Here is a 20,891-nt window from a genome sequence, read left to right as displayed (position 1 = left end):
TTTAACTTGAAATATAATCGGAATATTATCAGTATAATCGGAGTATTTTCAACAAATTCGGAAAAAAATTGGAATGTATCCGACAAAAATTTTTTATAGGGAGAAATCACATTGAAAGTTGCAAAAGTTTACTTTCTATTGATGCAAAAATGTTGAGTAAATTCATTTTTCGATATGTTGAAAATCTTGCATTTATAAACATATTGAAAAAATTATATGATCATGGAAAATTAAATGAAATAAATTTGAACAAAATTATAGGATATTTGGCAGATGAGAGTCCAGGCATCGTTGGTGTTATCAAAAATGAAATTCTATCTCCTACTACACCAAATCGTTATATATCTGAAGATAGAATATAATATAATGAATTTTCAAAATAGTTCACCAACTCCAAATGAACTAGGAATATCTAGTAGTATTAATGTAATTGATCTGAAGCGTAAATTTGAAGCTGATTTGTGCGATAATTTTGAAGAAATTAGGAAAGACTTTGATAAACTAAAGAATAATTTGAGAAGTCAGACAGATAAAAATTTTAACGATCTTAAAGATGAATTGACAAGTCAAAATGCGAATAATTTTAGCAATCTTGAAGAAGAATTAAAAAAACAAAATGAAAGTAGCATCGGTTTACTTAGAACCAAATTTCTAGAATTTAAAGAGCAAAATCAAAAAAACAATGACCAAATACAAGACAATTTTTCAACCTTATTTAAAAAACTAAAGGTAATTATTTTTATAGTACAATAAACTTCAACTTAATATAGTTTTAAATTTCTAAATCATTACAATTTTTAGATTGAAAATATAAATGACGATAGACCTACCTCAAAAGTTCGACAGGTAATTATATAGGAGTTTATTATAACAATTAATCGTAATTAAATTTTCAAAAAAATTTGTTTTTGTAGTCTAATAGAATTAAAGAACAAAGACAACAAACTCGAAAAGATCGAAAAAGACGCAGTGGACATAGGTAATTGTGTGTCGAATAAAGTAACGTTTGTTTACAAATTAAAAAATGATTATATTATCAAATTTGAATAATAAAGAAAAACCACTTTTACTATGTCAAAATTATACAATTCCACTTTCACGTGAATCTTGACCTGCATTACGGCATTATACTTGAAAAATGAATTGCTAATCTCTAACAATGAGCACTCACACTATGTTCATGATTATTAAACATATTTAATAAGACTCGAATAAAGTGCCTATGTGACTCACGTAATAAACGTTTACTTTTTATTGATTCATATTTATTATTACACTGACTTGCAAATAAAATACAAAAAATTATAAATTGATTGACCGAATATAAAAAAAGAGAAAATAAATCTATGCCAAACACAGAATATTTAATCAAAATTTAAGAAATATAAGTCAAATTCTGGTTTCACTTGCCTGGAAATTTTCATAGCAATTTTGTTTTGGTATATTTTAATTGCTTTATTATAAATTTTTATTTGTTCAATTAAAGATGTGTTTTCTTTAATTAAATTTTCGACGTATTTGTCTTCATAGTTATTTCTATACGCGTTTTCTTTCTTAATCAAATCTAGTTCCTTCTTATGTGACACGTTTTCTAATTCCAACAGTTCAATTGTTTTACCAAACATTTCATTTTCTGCTTCTAGTTCTTTAACCGTTTTTACTTTCAAAGATAATTGATTTATTAAATGATAGTTTTCTTTTCGTAAATTTCTGAATTCCGAACGTAAATCTCTAATAAAAGCATTATATTTTAGATTGCTTTCATTTTGTGTATTACTTTTTCCCTATAAAAAATATTTTTGCTAAAATATACTTAAAATAAACTTAAAATTTTATTTTATACTTAAAATATACTGAAATAGGCAAAAATTAAATATCATTTAAGTATAATTTAAGTATATAATAATATACTTAAAATATTCTTATTTTAAATATCCTTAAAATATACTGAAATGGGCAAAATTTAAATGTAAATTAAATATATTTTAAGTATATATTAAATACAATTTAATTCAAATTTTGCGAAAATTCAATTTTCAGTATATTTTAAGTATAAAATAAGAAAATTAAGTATATTTTAAAGAAAATTAAATATATTTTAAATATATTTTAAGTAAAATTTTTTTTATAGGGTTTTAGTAAAAGTATGGATTGTTATAGAATCTGTTATCAAACGTATTTTTTTGTGGTTTATATTTTTTTTTTCTGAGCATTATAATAAATTAAAGACAGAGAAGTTAGGGATAAATTTTATCGTAAATAAATGCTTATTATATATAGTTTTAATTAACCATAAAAAAACACGTAGAAAGTTACTCAAAGACTGATTTATCATAAAATTTATAAAAGCACACGTCAAAAAAATATTTTGCATTTTTTAAATCTGCATTAAATTATTTATATAAAAAATAAATCTGCTTTTTTTTCAATGATCAGATATAAAATGTATTCCTTATCTTTTGAAATTATCACACAAATTATAGACGAAGTCTTTTATTTACTTCAGTTTGAACATGATTATTTAGAATTGCGCGTCGTTAATAGAATTTTTAATAGCATTATTCTTAAAATTATTTTTAGCAATCCTTTTAAATACTTCAAATATAAAAGATTATTAGTTAGTTTATATATTTACTATATTGATGACCTTGATAATTTATTCTTTTTAAACACTCATATAGTTGACTTGCAATTAATTACTAAATCTTTTCTATCTACTAAAAAGATTAATTATGATAAGTTCAAAAAATTTGCAGAAAATACTATCAGTTTTAAAAATCTATTAAAGGAATTCGATTATTATGAATTTATTTGCTCATTTTGTAAATTATGCATAGCTTCAAACGGAATACTCCCCACTTTAAACCGATTTGATCTATATCCCAACAAACTAGAAATAAGCCTACAATATATTTTAAAAAATATTATTTTAGTTGATGGATTGAATTTATTAATCTTGAATTTTTATTTGGAAACAAAGATCAAAGAAAATGTAAGATTATATTGGATATCTAAATCAATAATACCCTTTAAAAGCTATGAGAAAACCATATTAAATGTGAAACGAGTTAATATTAAAGTCAATTTTGTGGATTATGAAGCTATGTCGATGTTAAGTAAACTTGAACAAATAGAAAAAGTATATAATTGATTCGATTTTTTTTTATTACGATGAAAAAACTGCATTTACTAACTATTTTATATTATCGTTATTATAATTGTTATTATTTAGTTAGAACTTGAATTTCTTGATTATAATTCACATAATTCACAATTGGAAACATTCGTTATTTATATAAGGAATTTAATAAAAAATTATAGGAATTTAAAGGTCTTAATATTTAAAAATTGGAAATGGAATAGTATAACAATAACGATTTTTACTTTATATAATTATAATCTCGAAAAAATCGAATTGATCAATAATAGGATATCTGTTGACAAATTTTGGACTTTGGAGTATTTTTAATCCAAATATTGTAACTCTTAAGAATTGCACTATTGAAACTTGGGTTATAGCAAAAGTTACAGAGAAATTTTATCACAAGTTGAAATGGAATTCTAGGAAAAAAAATTACTCTACTTAATAAAAAGTCAGCGAAGATTATTCTAAGTCGAATGGTATAGGCTCATTAGGCTGAGATACAATACAAAAAATTATTTAATAAAATAATTTTTGGCTTTAATTACTTATATTGATTAATATGTTTGGTTCTTTTATTTATAAAGTTGATTTACTACGGTCCTGCGGAGTGCGGACCTACTATTATTTTCGGCTATTTAATTCTAATTCAATTTTAAAGAATATCGTTATGATACATAATATTGTATTTTTAATTGTACTCATTCGAGACATAATGTTGCAACTATTATATTCTATTATTAAGATTTGCAAACTAACTGTAGTATTTCGCAAAATGTTGATATAAACTTCGGTCAATTAAAAATTTATTTTTGAATGTAGTAAGTTGTAAGCTTTTTTATATTTTCACAGATATTTATATAACGATAATATTAATTTAAAGATATATTATTATTTAGTAATGCATCTAATTTAGAATTATATTTGAATTGTAATAATTGTTTATCTTTAGTGAAATAAATTATTCTTCGAGTAACTCGTATAAATTTATAATTTTCGTTTACTATCTTAAAGAAAAAAAGCAAATAAACTTTGTTTAGCAAAAATGCATCAATTTCATACATATTATGTAATGAAAGATGTTTATTTTCATTCAAATATAATAGAATTTCAATACTCAAGTCGCTGTATACCTCTAAAATAAATAATTTAATTAAATTTTTTATTGACAAATATAAGTCAAATAAATAAATTTTAGTTACCAATAAATTTTTCAAATTTCAACTTCTTCAATTTTTTGGTTTTTTGATCTTTTATAATATAAATAAGATTCATTGTTTAATGCATCTGAATTTTGATTTTGATGTAAATTATTGACAATTTTTTCAAGATCTTTAAGTTGATTTTCCTTTATTAAATAAAAAGTCAATAGATATAATTTAATATAAAATATACAATCAAGTTAAATACCTTGATAAGTAATTTATTTAATATTTTTTTTAGAAGTACGATTTGTTTTATTAAAATATTGCATTTTTTCAACAATTCAAATGTAGGAATTATTTCTATCCTATCAGAGTGTATTATTAGTATTAATTCTTTGGTGATACAATCGACATCATACAAAGGGGGACGTCTAAAGCGGAGTCAAATCACGTGACTTCAAAAAAATTTATTTTCTAAATAAAATTTTTCACAATATATATACGACCTTTTAAATATATATACCAAGTGTATTTTGGCCTGCTCCGCAAGTTTACTTAAAATGACAAAATGAGTTTTGAATGCCGTTTTCGATTTATTTGACTTTTCATTTTTGTCTATCCATTTTTAGATATGATCGGCAAAAAAGCTTTTGCTAATATATAAAGTGAAAACCAGTATTCAAAATCTACTTTTTAACCTTAAGTAAACTCGTAAAGCAGGCTAAGATACACTTATTTTATGATTTTCAAGTTTATGTTAAACTTGATTCATAAAAAAATTAGTTCATTCATATTATATTGAATCACGTAATTTGACTCCACTTTAGAATTTACCCCAGTATCACCATCACTTTTATCTGAAATAAAATTTATTTTATGTGAAGCAGGCTTTTATCTGAAATAAAATAAATAAATAAATAAACTTTTATAATTAAAATTCCACCCCCACGTGACCGGTGACATTTAAAGGGATTTGAAAAAAATAATTTTGTGATGCAAAAAAAAACTAAGTCCTTCAGATAAATATAAACAGTGAAAACGTGGTGGGGTGTGATGCCGGTGATGAATTTTACAAAATCACGTGGGGTGGAAAAAGTGATGGTGATACTGAGGAAGCTTCGCTTTAGACGACCTCTATATAAAGTTAGTCTGAAATCAATACTGTATTATATCATATAGTGTAACTTGATTTATTATATAAACGACTGAATTTTTTGTATCAATTTTAAGCGAAGATTTGATTTACAAACGCTAATAATTCTCAACAACGGTTAAAACATTTTATTAACATTCAAATTAATATGTCTGATTCGTCTGATTCTCAGGTAACTGCTACTTCAACTGGTGAAAATTGGTGCTACAGATATGAAGCAGCTATACGCGAAATTAAAAAATATATTCATTTATTAGCGATTGGATTCATTATGATTTTATTGGTATTTTGTGGATTTTTATTAATAAATAACTCTTATGATAATAATTGTCAGTGCCAAGTGCAATTAGATATGATAAATGAACGGATGCAAGCTCACAATTTACATGTTGATGATGCAATTCATTTATTAGAATATCAAATACAATAAACGAAAGAAATTATGAATAATAATATTAAGAATTTAGAAATAGGAATAGATTTATTAGCTAAAACTAAACATAACATAAAATATAAAGCTAATTTATAATTTCAATTTTATCGTTTTTACTTCTTATGTATATTTAATAATTCAGTTTTTTTTAATGTAAAAACTTTTTTAATTCTTCGACAACCTTTTTATTTTTCCTTCGGGTATATTAGTCGTAGTAAGTATATTATTATTTTTTTCACATTTCCATAACTCATACTTTTAGATATTCTCAACTAGTTGGAAATGATTTATTGCAAGAAAAAAAGAACGCACACAGTTTTTAGGCACGAAATATTTTATTTTTTTTATGTTACATGTGAATTTGGTCATTGGCCAAATCGAACTTTAGTTAAAGGAACTTTAACTTTTTAGTTCTTATTATTGTAACAATTATTTTGATACCTATAATACAAATCAAGTTACTTATAATCATGGTAAGAACAAAGTCATTATTTGTTCTTGTAATTATAGAAGATACAATAATTCTAAAAATAAAATTATTTTTTATAAAGGAACTCAAATGATAATGAATATGTCGATGGAAATCAGAATATTTATCAATCATTTGCAAGCCAAAATTACAAATGGTGAAACTTATTCAGTGTTAATAAATAAAATGGATTCCAAATTTCTACAATGTAAAATCCAGTCTAAATAATCCAGTTGAAATTTTGCTGCAATTTAATAAATTGACAAATTTTAATATTACTACAAACATGCAGTATGCCAATATTCTAGATAAATCATAAACAAAAATGATGTCACCTGCCAATATCGATATGATTTTATTGACTTTCAAAATCCATTCGCTTACTTTAGATTCTTAAAGTAAAGTTACAATCATTAATTTGAATCAATTTTCATTCATCAAATTCGTCATTTTGAATAAACAACCAAATTCAAATGCAAAATCCAATATTATAAAACTTGGAGTAAAGTTGTAAATATAAAAAATTCTCTTAGCTATATGTATCTTATACAAATAAATGAAGTAAAATTGAAGGAAACGTACAAAGCAGTACAGCACTTTCTTATTTACAATTCTTGATTCAACTGCGAATAAAAAAGGTTAAACGGTTACATAAATCTGAATTTGCGTACTTTTCACATGAGATTTTGTCAAATTGGCAGATAATCTATGCGCAAACTATATATACCTAAAATTTGAATGAGAAAATTTCAAATGATTTAATCTTGCAGATAAGTTGACTAGTAATTTTTATTATTTAAACAAGAATATTAACTAATTTTTGATTTTTATTAATATATATTTATCTATTAAACAGACAATATGAATAATAACTCAAATCGTAAAGACATTATTGTAGGCCTCGTTGAAGATTTCACAGCCGATATTAATAGTGAAATCGCAAAATATCAAATTGAAAATGATTCTTTAACTCAGGATAATATTTCATTGAAATCTATAAATTCAAGTTTGGATTCTGAAATTCAATTGTTGAAATCTAGTAATAATAATTTGCTACTTGAAAAAAACAGTTACATTTCACAATTAACCGTTCTTACAGAATTGAAAGCTAAAAATGAATCTTTGGAATTTGAAACTAGAGTTTTTGATTCTGAAGTCTGCAAACTCCAAAATGAAATTAATGCTTTACGTGAGAAGAAGTCAAAATCAAAAATTAACAAACGAAAAAAAAAACTTACTAGTAGAAATTAAAAGATTGAATGAGTAATTGCAACAACACAATGATTGTAATAAACAAATTAAAAGAAACGTTGTTAGGCCAAAAATTGGAGTGTTTCAAATAGAAAATAAATCACTTAAAGTGGAGCTTAAGGAGAAAAATCAATGTGTCAGAGATCTTACCGAGCATACAACTCGTTTATTTTCTGCGAATTGCGTACTTATTAACAAGAAGAATAGGCTTCAATGTGAAAATAACAAGTTTATGCAAGATATCAATTATAAGGATAAATCTCATAATGATATTTCACATATAATTTTAAGTTTTTTTATAAAAAGAAGAGATTTTAAAATATTTTTGAATATTCTTGAATCATATCACTCATATGATTTCCAATGACCTTATTTTTATAAAAGTCAACCAAGTTTTCAAGTTCTTCAATCTTATTTTTATCAAAAATAATAATTTGTTGGAGTTTTCTGATATTTCTGCTTAGTTGTTTATTTTTGTTATATTAAATAAAAATTCTTGCATAAAAGATACTTTGTAAATGTTTAACTCGGGAAAATATTTTATTAGATTCTGAATTTCAATTGTTGAAATCTAGTAATGCTGTTTTATTACTTTGAAAAGTAACTACATTTCTTAAGTCACCGAATTTAATGAATTGAAAGCTAAAAATGAAACCTTGGATCAGTACAATTTCGAAGTAAAGAGCAAAGTAAGCTTTTGTGTTCTATGAATCGCGTGTCATCTACTGAGAAGAATAGGCATTGGTAGGTACTTTAAGAACAAAATTATCAAAGGCTGATAGTACAGCTGTGATAGCTTCTTGTGCAAGTTTATCTATTCCCCCGATAGCTGTATTGGTAACATTCTGTATTGCATTGCCAGTATATTTTGCAGCATTATTTAATGAATCGCCTACATCCTGGGCTGTATTGCCTATTGAATCACCAATTCCATTTAGATTAATATTAATGTCACGTTCTAATTTGTCATAAAGCATTTGTCTGAAAAAATATTGTTAACATTGCAGAACGTTCAAATCATGCGAATTCGTAAAATTTCAAGCTTCACGTTTGCAGTCAGATTTTATTGTTTTACTTTTGTTTTATTTAAAAAGAACGAAAAATCAAAAAGAAATTATAAATTTTTTCAAATAGAAAAATGATTTGGTTCATTTAGCAAAATTAATTGTGTAAAGAAATTTGCGTCTCCTAAAATAATACGTTAATAACACTAGTTAATATAAATAAAATGATAACAAATAACGCATTAATTAAAAATTACCAATTTGATTATTAATTAACGATCGATAAAGCTCTAAACGACGCTGTTTTAAAATCAATCTTTCCTTTCTTCGTTTTTAATTTGTTTTAAAATAGCCATTTCATAAAATTATTGATTAAAAGTTGTATTGATTCATTTTTATATTATTAAAAAATTTTGAAAGTTTCATATGTACAAGGGGTGTAATTGCGTGTGATTTAAAATTAATAAGTAAAGAAGACTCGAAACTTTAATAACTTGTTTTGTGTATATATAAGTACAGTAGTTAATACTGTATTTTATCACCTGGCTACTAATTGGTATTTAGGATTTTTTCCGCCAGTTATAAACTGGCGGACCAATTAGTATATCTAGGATGATAAAAAAGTTATTTACTGATCTAGTTTAGTATATAAATAGGCCATCATCCTTCAGATGATAACTCATTTATATACACTGGTAAAAAAATGATTTATCCTACACATATCTTACACATATTGGGTACTCAAAATGTAGAAAATCATACACAAATAATACACATATCATACACATATCGGGTACTAATATATATATCATACATATATTAGGTACCTGATAGGTATACTATATATATAAGTACCCGATATGTGTATGATATGTGTATTATTTGTGTATGATTTTCTACATTTTGAGTACCTGATATATGTAAGATATGTGTAGGATATGTGTAGGATAAACCATTTTTTTACCAGTGATACTACTAGATTAGTAAATAACTAATACTTAGCATTTTACGATTCTTACCAAACATGACTCAATTTCCTTTTAATGAACTTTTAATGATCCATCTGCTTTACAAATACCCCAAAAAATATTTTTATTTTTTGCAAATTTTTATTCAGGTTTGATTTTAAATTTGAAATTGAATGTTTATACAAATTATGAGTAAATTTAGAATTGACGAATTTGATGATTGCAAATACAATTAATGTGATTTTAAGTCAGGATACAAAAGTGAGATATTATTGGACGGTATTATATAATTCTGAATTTCATTATAAAATCGGAAATGCTTTAAATAAGCAAAAATGTTCCTGTGAAAATCTGGAATCTCTGGCATTTGTTGATACTGCATGGTTTGGTAGAGTTAATTATTGGAGCAAATTGGAGCTTTACACATGATGGTTTGTTAAATTTTTAAAAAAATTCGCAACATACCTCTTTATACAAAGTTGTTTTTTATTTTGACTTCATCAATAATGATTATCTTAAATAATAGCAAAGAATTTAATGAAATCTTTAAAATATATTACTAAGGTTGCTTGTCTAAACCTCTTCAAAATCCTACGATTAGTTTCGTCAAAATTTTACTATAGATTTATTATAGTTTCAGCAGAGTTTCAGCAGTTTCGGCATTTATAATAAGTTTCGGCAGTTTCGCCTTTCTCCAAAGTTTTGCCAGTTTTTTAATATAACTTTAATATAGTTTCGGCAGAATTTCGCTTTTCGGCGAAACGCTATCTTGCCTAAACCCCTAGGTTTTGGCAAGCAACCTTATATATTACTTTTAAAGACGTAACATTTGCAAAACTGCGGAATTTTGCCAATTTGGATCAACACCTTTTAATACCTTTTAATAATATTCCTTTTTAAATTTTTATCTTTGGATTTTTCTTAAAACTGGTAAAGTATTCTCAAATGTGGTAAATGTTCTCACACTCTTTAAATTAAAGTTCAGACTTTTTATGATTGAATTGTTTCAAAAATTGAATTACCTGAATTTGTGGTAAAAGTGAAGTTGGCTAAGTGCTGGTATTTCTTGTATAAATTTGACAACTGAATCGATTTTATCAGTTCAGCTGATAAACTTGTATCCCGACGAATTTTATAGTGATCCTTCTTGGCTTTTTCTATTTTAATTTCATAATAAAGTGTCCCCATAAATAAATTGATTATGTACAAATGACATCTTGATTTTATATTTGGTAATAATGTGGAGACCTAGTCTGATATAGTATTCATTTATTATAAATTTGAAAATTTCGCAATGTTTTTTAATGCAAGAGCAAGTATGAATAAAAAAAACCAAGTTAAGAAACAAGTTATTTCAAACAATATCGAACATTTGACCATTTATTCAAAATTTGATTATGATGCAGACAGAGAAATATAATAAATCGTAAAGATGGCAAGTAAATAAATTTACAATTCATATTAAAATGGAATTACAATTGAAATTAGAGAATACTTATAACAAAATTAAAAATTTGTACATACTGGATATAATTACTTACAATAAATTACTTTATAATGTTAATATATTGAAAATAACAAACGACTTTTAGAAAATTATAAAACTACTCACGAGACATTAGAAAGCGAAAATAAAATTGACAAAAATTTAAATAACGAATCAAAGAAAAAATTTAATGATAATCAAAAAAAAGTTGCTTCTATTTTACAGGTTATATATATTAATGTTTTTTAATAATAGTTTTATTTGAATTTTACTAATTATTATTTTAATTTTTGTAGAATACGTCTTCTTTTACAATCGATGCAAAAAATGATAATGAGTCTAAATTTGCCAACACTTTACAATGCGAACCAAAAAAAAAATTCATTAAAAAGAAAAATCTTAACGAAATTATTAAATGGATTATTGAATTTTTAAGACTTTTTTTTATTTTTTTTAAGTTCATTTTATTTGTTGTTTTTCTGAATTATCCCTACAAAGTTAAAAATTTTATAATTTTAAATTATAGATATTTATTTTTTATTTTTTATTTATTATTTATTTTTTTATTTGCATTAAGCTTTAACATTAAGCATCTTCTGAAACTTTTTATATATTTATTTAATGGAAATACTACTTATAGAGTTTATGGCAGAGGATTTTGCAGCAACTTAACAATATATTCGCATAGTATATTCAATTACAATTAAGAATTAGACATTATCAAGTAGCTTTTATATCTTAATCCATATTTTAATCCTATCTTTATTTAATTTTAATATTTTATGCTTTTGTTTGATTTTTTTTAATAATTACGCCAGGGAGGGTCAGAAATATAGCGAACAATATTTTTTATATTTTTTCGTTAGTATATATGTTTGCTATAGAGTAGAGGTCCGTTTGCACCGCATTGCGTCAGGAAGGGTCGGAAATATAGCGAACAATATTTTTTATATTTTATTTAACTAGTTTTTGTTTTGTACATATGATTGTTATTGATTAAAAAGTGACTTATAAAGTGTGTAGCATGGGATATTGTAGTGATTTGTCATATAATTACGCATTTTATTTTGTTAATTTCAATTTTAATTCAAATTAGAATCAGAAATATTAGTTTTACCTATATATTAAACCTTACTATATTATTTTTTTTCTTTTTGTAACTAATTATCTTTAGATTTTTATTACCCTTTAATGTTACATGATCAAGCATTATTTTCCTAGTAATTTTAATTTAATTCATTTTTTTATAAATGACTACACGTTTAAAATATAAATTGTTGCATATTTAGCGTTAGTGATTAATAAATCAATACATTTTTCGCAAAATCAAAATAAAGTTTATAAATTGCTAAATTTAAAAATATTAATAAAATTATTAAAATACGAATTTGACAATTTGTGTTTTTACACTTATTGTCAATTTTTTTAAGCTTTCACTTTATACGTTTTCGATGATTTAAATAATACATTTGCCTATAGATAAAAGGTAGTCAGTAAAACTGAGTGAATACAATCACATATTAACCATTTATACTCTTTATAAAAATAAGCAGGACGATAAAGAATAAATCTATAAAACCTATCCTTCAGGTACAGTTCGACGTCCTCAAATTTCGAACCTGGACTTAATTAATAAACAATTATATTCACCTTATTTTAATTCAGTTTGAAGTAGAAGTATCGGTTTTTTCCAAACTGATGAACTTTCAAAAGCTACTTTTTAATCATTTTGATAATAAATTACTTCAAAACAGTTTCTATCGCAGTTAAAATGCACTCTTTATTGATTTTTTCCTTACATGCAATACATTACACAAAAGTTATTTATCAAAATTGGTTCAGTTGACTGTAACGTTCGATCATTGCTTATAATGGCAAATTAAATTACATAACATCTGTCAATTAACTCAATTTTTATATGACGCGTGACAATAAATCTATATAAAAATGTTTCGTTAAACTGATTTATTTATTTTGACTTACGACTTTTACTAAATACATATAATAATGACAATTCAAAATACTGGAGTAACCATTTCATTTCATGCCTTCGGACATAATGATATAGTTAATACTTTTACTGGACCAAATATTGTATCTCCTCTTTTATTAAGATCAGCAGTTGTTTATTATTATGGTTTGTGAAATTATATTCTGAATATGACCATGTAATAATTAGATTATTTTAAAATATTTAACTTTCTATCTATTTTATTTATTTTGTAGGAACAACAATGTTAATTGTTCGTATCAATAGAAAAAAATATCATGCGATTACTGTCAAAACTTACGAAGATAATGATGACATTGTTTTTATGAGCGGCCAATATGATAAAGTTTACCATAAGGCTTGGGCTTTAGTTGAAGAATTTAAATATGCATATTTTAGTTATAAAATGGGAAAAATCAATGGTGTTATTTCTTCTTATAAAGAATTAGAATATTTTGATTTATATTATTAATCAGCTTGATCTATCATAGATTTTTATACCAATAAAAGTTAAAATTTATTTCATTTGTCACATGATGCGAATAATTGGATTAAATTTCTTTAACATGATAATAGGCAATTTCTAGTATTCAGGATTTCAGGTATTCACCAGGTAAGAGCAATTTTTTCTTAAATTTATTTACGTTATCACAAATAATAGTTTGTTTGTATATCTGATGTAATAAGTACGTGTTATCACTTTTTTATAATTTGATAGAAGTACCAACAGGCTACAGTATCATTAAGGAACAGTTCGATTTCAAATTATTACAGTAAAATGCTAATAACTAATATATTTGTACAGTATTCAGAACTGTATTCTCTACTGAATTTCACGTGTCAGTCGAATTATGCGTGAAACTAGGACTATGCTAACAATACTAATAGGATAACACGAGTCATAAATACAATATTATGCTGGAGCCTTAGTTCTTGGATAGTAATTTAATAAGATTTATTAGAAATCAGTTTTATTCATAAAAGGATATACCGGTATCATGTGTTTTTGTTTATTATAAAATTCAATAACTCGATTTCTTTCGCGTGAACTTTTGCGAGAAATTTTTAAAAATGGATTGCAAAATATTAAGTTTTTACATTCTTGTTTATTAGTAAATGAATTTTGGTGCTATACCGTAATTCCAATTTTGTGGAATTGTCCCTTTCATTTATTGTTACATCATGATAAAAAGTATTCTCAACATATTATTTACACTTAATATTCTTGCTTGAAAAACAAGCATCATTTAATTATCATGAAATTACGTATTGATACGTTTTTATATCATTAAAAAATTTTGCAAGGGGTGTAATTTCCAATTTTAAGGAATCGTCCTTTTCATTTATTATTATATTACAATAAACACCATATTATTTTATTTCACTTATTATTTTTGCTTGAATAAACAAGCCACATAAAATTATCAAACATTTTTACTCTTTTTTAGCTTTTGTACAAGAATGGTGTACATTAAATTTACACGGTAATGATTTATCTGCTTTACAAATACACCAAAAAAATAATTTTATTTTTTGATGCTTAAAATCTTGATTCAATAAATCAAATTCGAAGCGATATTTTAAATTGGATAAAATGATGAGCTGACACTTGCGCTTTCACTCATCAAGTGTAATTGTTTCGATTAAGTTATGTCTTTCTAAAGTTTTATTAAACTCACATAATCTTTTTTTGATAGTAACAATTCGTCATTTTAATTCAATATTTTCTTTTGTTAGGTCAGATACTGCATTTAATAAAGTATCAATTAAGCTTACTTCGTCCTGTATTTTCTTAACAGATTTTCCTTTTACTAATTCGATTTTTCGTCGTAATTCTCTTTGCTTTTGCGCTAAGTAACTTGGACTGACGTTTTGAAGAAAATCAACGAAAGAAGAAGCAGCAGATTGAGAAGGAGGTTGGGAAAGTAAATATTTTGGTGATGGTGATTTAGATAAAGGATATAAATACGGAGAAGAAATACGAGGCTCAAAGATATAGAGAGGAATGGCAACATCTTCTTGTATTATTTCATGAATTAAGTTATCTAGATTTCTTTTGTTTCGATAAAAAATTACTTTATTGTTTTCGAACCTTTGTTGTAGGTTCTGATCATTTTTATAATTCTGGGCCAATTTTAAGTTTATACTTTTGGAACATGTATGATATTTTTTTTTTTCGGCCTCAGTAATATGAATAGATCGCACTACTCAACCATGTTTGTTGTGTTGGTTGTAAGTGTTAATTGAGACGATTCTTCTCTCCACGCGTTCGTTGTTTTCGTTGGTTGAGCAAAATAATACACATCGGGCACATGTACAATTCATTTTTGATTGAAGTTAAATTGTAAAATAATTGGGTGGTAAAAAATGAAAAATTTTGCTTATTTAAATTAAAAATAAGAATACCTTGAAAATAAAATACCCATTCTAAATTATGACTCCAGAAACACTACATCATACATTACGTAGAGTAGACTGTATAGTCCATTATATACATCATAAACAGTATAATCATGTTCGAGATAATACTTTATCAATTTCTATCCAATGCAACTTTACCTAATTTATCAAGATTGATGTTGTTATCAACTATATGTTAGTTCTGATTTTGGATAAAATTGACCATGAGATGCTTCAGCAAAAAAATTATCAAAATAATGTCCGTATGCTAGTTTAAAATCCTTGGATTTCGTATTTGAATTTGATTGTTATACATATTGTTAGTTTAGAATTGACTAATTTAATAAATTCAAATGTATTTATAGCGATAATTATGAATTTAGATCATGATCCAAAAATTAGAAATATTTGTTATATGTAATAGAGCTTTTTATATTGAAATTGGAAACGCTTAGAGATTTCATTGCATTATGAAATTTAACCAAATTGTGAGCTACTATAGATGTTGTAAATTTTCCTGCTTTATTTTTTTTATTGAAGAATTGTAAAAAATTAAAATGCTTGGAATTTTATGGAAATAGTAAACCGTTGGATGTGACTACATTCTGCTAAAATTAGGTTTGTCTCTTTCATAAATTGGTGGAGGATCAAATCGAAGATTTACAAATTATAGTTTGTTAATTTTTTAAAAAATTCGCAAAGAGTTATTAAATAGAAAGAATCCAAAAAATTACATAATATAACAAAAAAATCTTTTATTGATTACCATAAAAATTTTCAGTGAGAATCTCACAGACAGCAACGCAATTTCAGCAAGAGATCCACAAATGATAAAATGGATATCATTACCCTCTAAATGATTCCAGAAGGTTAATTGACAACAATAACTTATGGATACACTTAACTTCATCCAACTTTTTATATAACCTAACTTGGTTGTCATCTTTAAATGACGATTTATCTCAAATTCATTCACAAATATTCAAAGATTTATTTTTATTTCACATATAAGCCCAATAATCATGACCTTTCCTAACTAGACTACCTACTATTCGTTACTACTAATTTCTTTTCTTAGGATCCTAGATTTTTTTTTATGTTCGATCTCTTTATCAGTAGCGTAGTTTTACTGTTAGAATAGTGTAACCCGGAGGGTATCCTGCAGACAGGGTGAGAACCTGTCTATGGGATTGTAACCACAACACGATTAATTGTATAGTTATTTACTTTTATAGTTGTTAACTTCTTTTATGTATTAGTAATAGGTTTCTCCTCTCTGAAATAAAATAAATAAATAAATAAATAAATTTTAATTCAAATTATTTAAACTGTAAATAAGATGGAGTGTTTGATATATTTCAAACTAAAATAAATTTTATTTTTTTCATTGTCAAATAGTCAATTTCTTCTAATCAATAAAATTCATAAAATAAACGAGCTGAACTATCTCTTTGAATATAATTTTTAAAAAAGTAACGATTTTCACTCTAACTAAATCAACCATTTTTCTTGTCACAATTTCTCTTAAAATTTTTGAACTCTTTATTAAATTCTATTCCTTTAGTTTTTTCACTCTCATAAAACCAGTGTAAAGCAAATTCTCTTCTCTCAACCTTTTAATTACCACTTCATAATTGTCGTTAACAACTAAATGATTACCAATATTTTCTTTTAATTTTTGATTTTCACATTGTAATTATACTTTTCGTCAAAATGACAAAATACTAATTAAATTTATTTTGACAGACGTAATGTATTTTGACAGACGTAATTAATTCATAGTAATTTTATAATAAATAGTGAATTGGTTTGTTCGCCGAAATATGACGTAATTAATTAGCGGAGAAGTATAATTGTAATGTATCTTTAACAGTTGTAAGATCTTTGATAAATGCCTTATATACTTTTTGATTATCGATGACTACATTTAAATAGTCGTTAATAGCAGTAAAGTCATCTTTTACTTTGCAATTTTCGAGTCCCAATTTGTTGTTAACAGTTGTAAGATCTGCAATATATAATTTTAGGTCATTAATACCATTTTCAAAATTTCCCTTTAATGTTAGATTTTTGAGTCCCAATTCATTGTTAACGTTTGTAAGACTTTTGATATTATCATTTAAATTATCGATTATTACTTTTAATTTGTCATTTTCAAAAGTAGCGTTAACAATATTTTCTTTTAAATTTTGATTTTCGCATTGTAATATATCTTTAACAGTTATAAGATCTTTGACATTTTCTTTTAAATCAATTACTACTACTTTTAATTTGTCGTTATCTAATGCAAACTTATCAATATTTTTCTTTAATTTTTAATTTTCGAGTTCATATTTTTTTTGATTATTGACAGCTACTTTTAAATTATCGTTAACAACATTATAATTATTTTTCAAATTGTAATTATCGAGTTCCAGAACTTTGACATTTTCATTCAGATTAAAGACTGACTCTTTTAATTTGTCATTTTCAGATGTAATCTTATCAATAATTTCCTTTAATTATTGATTTTTGCATTCATATTTTTTTTGATTATCGACAGCTACTTTTAAATTATCGTTAACAACATTAAAATTATTTTTCAAATTGTAATTATCGAGTTCCAGAGCTTTGACATTTTCATTCAGATTAAAGACTGACTCTTTTAATTTGTCATTTTCAGATGTAATCTTATCAATAATCTTCATTAATTATTGATTTTCAAGCTCATTTTTTTTTTTGATTATTGACAGCTACAATTAAATTATCGTTAACAACGATAAAATTATTTTCCAAATTGTAATTATCGAATTCCAGAGCTTTGACATTTTCATTCAGATTATAGATTGATTCTTTTAATTTGTCATTATCAGATGTAATCTTATCAATATTTTCCTTATATTGTTGATTTTCAAGTTCCAATTTTTCTTTAACAGTTGTAAGATCTTTGATATATTTTTTATAAGCATTTTGGTTACCGATAGCTAGTTTATAATTATCGGTAACAACAACAAAATCATTCATCAATTTTTCGTTAGCAATCGTAAGAGCTTTGATATTATTATTTAGGTCACCATTTTTATGTTTCAAAGAATCTATAACTTGTGTAAGAAATTCAATTTCTTTACGATAATTAGCAATTTTGCCTTTTGAACTGACATTTTCTTGAGCTTTGTCGAGATTTAAATTGGTATTTTTTTGAATATCGATTAAAAGATTGGATAATTGAATATTTTTATTATTTAAATCATTTATTTTACTTTTATATTCATTAATTTCGGCGATATAAGTATTAATAAGTATCTCCATATTAACGAAAGTTGTAATCAAATTTTGTAGACTTAATAGAGTGGTTTAAATAATATTTTGTTTACGCCCAAAAAGCAAATTTCCAACTGGTTTAGAACACCAATAAAAAAAATGTTTACTTGAATCACGTGTTTGACGTAAAGTTTCATGACACGTGATTTTAATTGAAATTTTTTAAACACGAAATCTTTAGAAACTTTCACCAACTTTTATTTAAAAGAGATTACTTCCGAATTTGTGGTAAAAGCAAAAAGTTTTGTAATGTGACTACAATTCAATAATTCTTCCACTGAAATCGCGTGACATGGACACATGGTTAGTAATTGTTTGCCCCTTAAAATTACGTCATTTTTAAAAATTATTTTTTGTATAAATATAGTTTGAATTTCCACAAGTATTTCCACATCCGTACTTTAATGATGAATACGCAAAGTCTCTCATCAAATGACAAAGGTTTACTAACAAAATTATCACAAAATAATGAAACTACTATTGTTAGTAACAATAATGCTTATTTTAAAGGCAATTTTTATGAAAAAAAAAATAATGAGTGGGTAGACTCTGACCTTAATGAATTTACTAAAATATTAAATGCGGAATCATTTTTTGGTAATTATAACAATTGTTTTTATAATTATATTATTATTAATTATTTTTATTAATTTTTTTTTCTTTTTTTTATTATTAATTAGATGATACGTTTAAGCAAATTGTACGACAAATAAAACGTAAAAAAAATTATAAAATTAAAAGTAGAGGGAAAGCGACACAAATTGAGATTTACGATAAATTTCGCACGTTTTTAAATTATAATAAAGTAAATGTCGAAGATGATATTGAAATATTCGAAGAGTTTTCTGGATTTCAAAAAGTACTCGAAGAGTTTGAAATTAAAATTAAAATTGGAAATATTTTAGATATTTTAAATAATCGAAGTAAAGGTGTGTCTTATTATAGGAATTTACTAAATCTTTATTTTTTAAGATATTATAACGATAAAAAATTTGTCAAGAAAATAATAATTGATTTAATCAATAATAAGAAAAAAAGAACTAGAATCAAAACATTATCAAATCGTTTTTATATAATAGCTAAAAGTTGTGTAAAAAGAAAATGGCAAGTTTGTGATATTGGACCATCTTATTTACTTGACATAAAAAATGAAAAATGGGATGAACTTTTAAAAGAATTAAATATAGAAAATATAGAAGAAAGTGATAATGATGAGGATGTATAACGATTTTTAACATGTGAAATAAATTTCTTTATTGCAATTTTTATAACTGTTTATATTTTTTTATTTTAAACATTTTTGTAATTATTATTGTGGTTATAAGTATTTAATTTTTCATAATTTTGAAGTTTATTAATTAAGTGTCTATACTCTATACCAGATATTAGATAGCCATATTAAACTTTTTCGCAAAATAAAATTAGAACATTTTGTAAGGTTATTTCACGCAGGATCTTTGCGAGGTTACTTTGGAAGGTGTCTTTGTGCAGGATTATGTTCAAATTTTATTATTCGACTCGATAATATTAAAAATTATTTTTGTGATTTCATGTCACGTGATTAATTCTGAATTTTATTGGCCAGATGTTTGAATGGATTTAGCTAAATCTAATATTGTTATTCTCCCTGCTAAATTTTTTATCATATTCACAAATGTATCATAATATTTCGTTATTGGACAGAAATTATGTTGACGAGACTTTTTTATAATAAAAAAAAAATGGTTATGTAAGAGCAATAGTGCAATTTAAAATTTTTTGTAATTAACGTTGTTTGTAATAATTTAAAAAATGTAAGTAATTGTTATTTGTTATTTGCTTAATATTGCAGAAAATATTAAATATATGAATTTTTTAGCTGGAACTTAGGTTACGATCTAAAAATTTCTACTTTGAATTGCAACAAAATCTTGAAATTCAATTGTTATATGGAATTGACGATGTTTATATTGAAATTGAGGAAGCATTAATTAAAAGAAAACACTTATTAAATATAAATTGAATTTGTTGATTCTCGAATAATTCGTATAAATTCTTTAGGCTGGATTTCACAATGTGATAATTTGGATACTTTAAATTTATTTACACTTCAGTTTTATTTGAGATATTTCTAACTAACATATCAAATCAAAAATATTTTGATAAATTGA

The 20,891-nt window shown here is 24.5% G+C and overlaps 8 protein-coding genes across 8 annotated transcripts; 5 read left to right on the top strand and 3 right to left on the bottom strand.

The window, feature by feature from the left end:
- Positions 1–366: 366 nt before the first annotated feature.
- Positions 367–983, top strand: OCT59_025785 (uncharacterized protein; the record flags this gene model as incomplete). Its single annotated transcript, XM_025328722.2, has 3 exons — positions 367–729; positions 802–846; positions 915–983. 3 exons carry the CDS (start codon positions 367–369, stop codon positions 981–983), a joined length of 477 nt encoding a protein of 158 aa, XP_025165352.2.
- Positions 984–5,588: 4,605 nt separating this feature from the next.
- On the top strand, positions 5,589–5,870 carry OCT59_025784 (uncharacterized protein; the record flags this gene model as incomplete). The annotated part of the gene is made up of 1 exon (XM_025328723.2): positions 5,589–5,870. The coding sequence occupies one exon, from the start codon at positions 5,589–5,591 to the stop codon at positions 5,868–5,870; it is 282 nt and encodes a 93-aa protein (XP_025165353.2).
- A 1,333-nt stretch (positions 5,871–7,203) lies between these two features.
- Positions 7,204–7,593, top strand: OCT59_025783 (uncharacterized protein; the record flags this gene model as incomplete). Its single annotated transcript, XM_025328724.2, has 1 exon — positions 7,204–7,593. The coding sequence occupies one exon, from the start codon at positions 7,204–7,206 to the stop codon at positions 7,591–7,593; it is 390 nt and encodes a 129-aa protein (XP_025165354.2).
- A 722-nt stretch (positions 7,594–8,315) lies between these two features.
- OCT59_025782 (uncharacterized protein) lies at positions 8,316–8,570 on the bottom strand (the record flags this gene model as incomplete). The annotated part of the gene is made up of 1 exon (XM_025328725.2): positions 8,316–8,570. The coding sequence occupies one exon, from the start codon at positions 8,568–8,570 to the stop codon at positions 8,316–8,318; it is 255 nt and encodes an 84-aa protein (XP_025165355.2).
- Positions 8,571–13,058: 4,488 nt separating this feature from the next.
- Positions 13,059–13,513, top strand: OCT59_025781 (uncharacterized protein; the record flags this gene model as incomplete). The annotated part of the gene is made up of 2 exons (XM_025311792.1): positions 13,059–13,188; positions 13,278–13,513. 2 exons carry the CDS (start codon positions 13,059–13,061, stop codon positions 13,511–13,513), a joined length of 366 nt encoding a protein of 121 aa, XP_025168306.1.
- Positions 13,514–14,748: 1,235 nt separating this feature from the next.
- On the bottom strand, positions 14,749–15,155 carry OCT59_025780 (uncharacterized protein; the record flags this gene model as incomplete). The annotated part of the gene is made up of 2 exons (XM_025328066.1): positions 14,749–15,059; positions 15,134–15,155. 2 exons carry the CDS (start codon positions 15,153–15,155, stop codon positions 14,749–14,751), a joined length of 333 nt encoding a protein of 110 aa, XP_025168307.1.
- Positions 15,156–17,273: 2,118 nt separating this feature from the next.
- On the bottom strand, positions 17,274–18,729 carry OCT59_025779 (uncharacterized protein; the record flags this gene model as incomplete). Its single annotated transcript, XM_066140957.1, has 4 exons — positions 17,274–17,732; positions 17,799–17,921; positions 17,988–18,110; positions 18,178–18,729. 4 exons carry the CDS (start codon positions 18,727–18,729, stop codon positions 17,274–17,276), a joined length of 1,257 nt encoding a protein of 418 aa, XP_065992296.1.
- A 419-nt stretch (positions 18,730–19,148) lies between these two features.
- On the top strand, positions 19,149–19,966 carry OCT59_025778 (uncharacterized protein; the record flags this gene model as incomplete). Its single annotated transcript, XM_025328068.2, has 3 exons — positions 19,149–19,338; positions 19,422–19,670; positions 19,821–19,966. The coding sequence occupies 3 exons, from the start codon at positions 19,149–19,151 to the stop codon at positions 19,964–19,966; spliced, it is 585 nt and encodes a 194-aa protein (XP_025168309.2).
- Positions 19,967–20,891: the final 925 nt, after the last annotated feature.

Source organism: Rhizophagus irregularis, chromosome 5 (assembly GCF_026210795.1).
Source record: "Rhizophagus irregularis chromosome 5, complete sequence".
Lineage (NCBI taxonomy): Eukaryota > Fungi > Glomeromycota > Glomeromycetes > Glomerales > Glomeraceae > Rhizophagus > Rhizophagus irregularis.
This window is presented reverse-complemented; position numbering and strand designations above follow the sequence as displayed.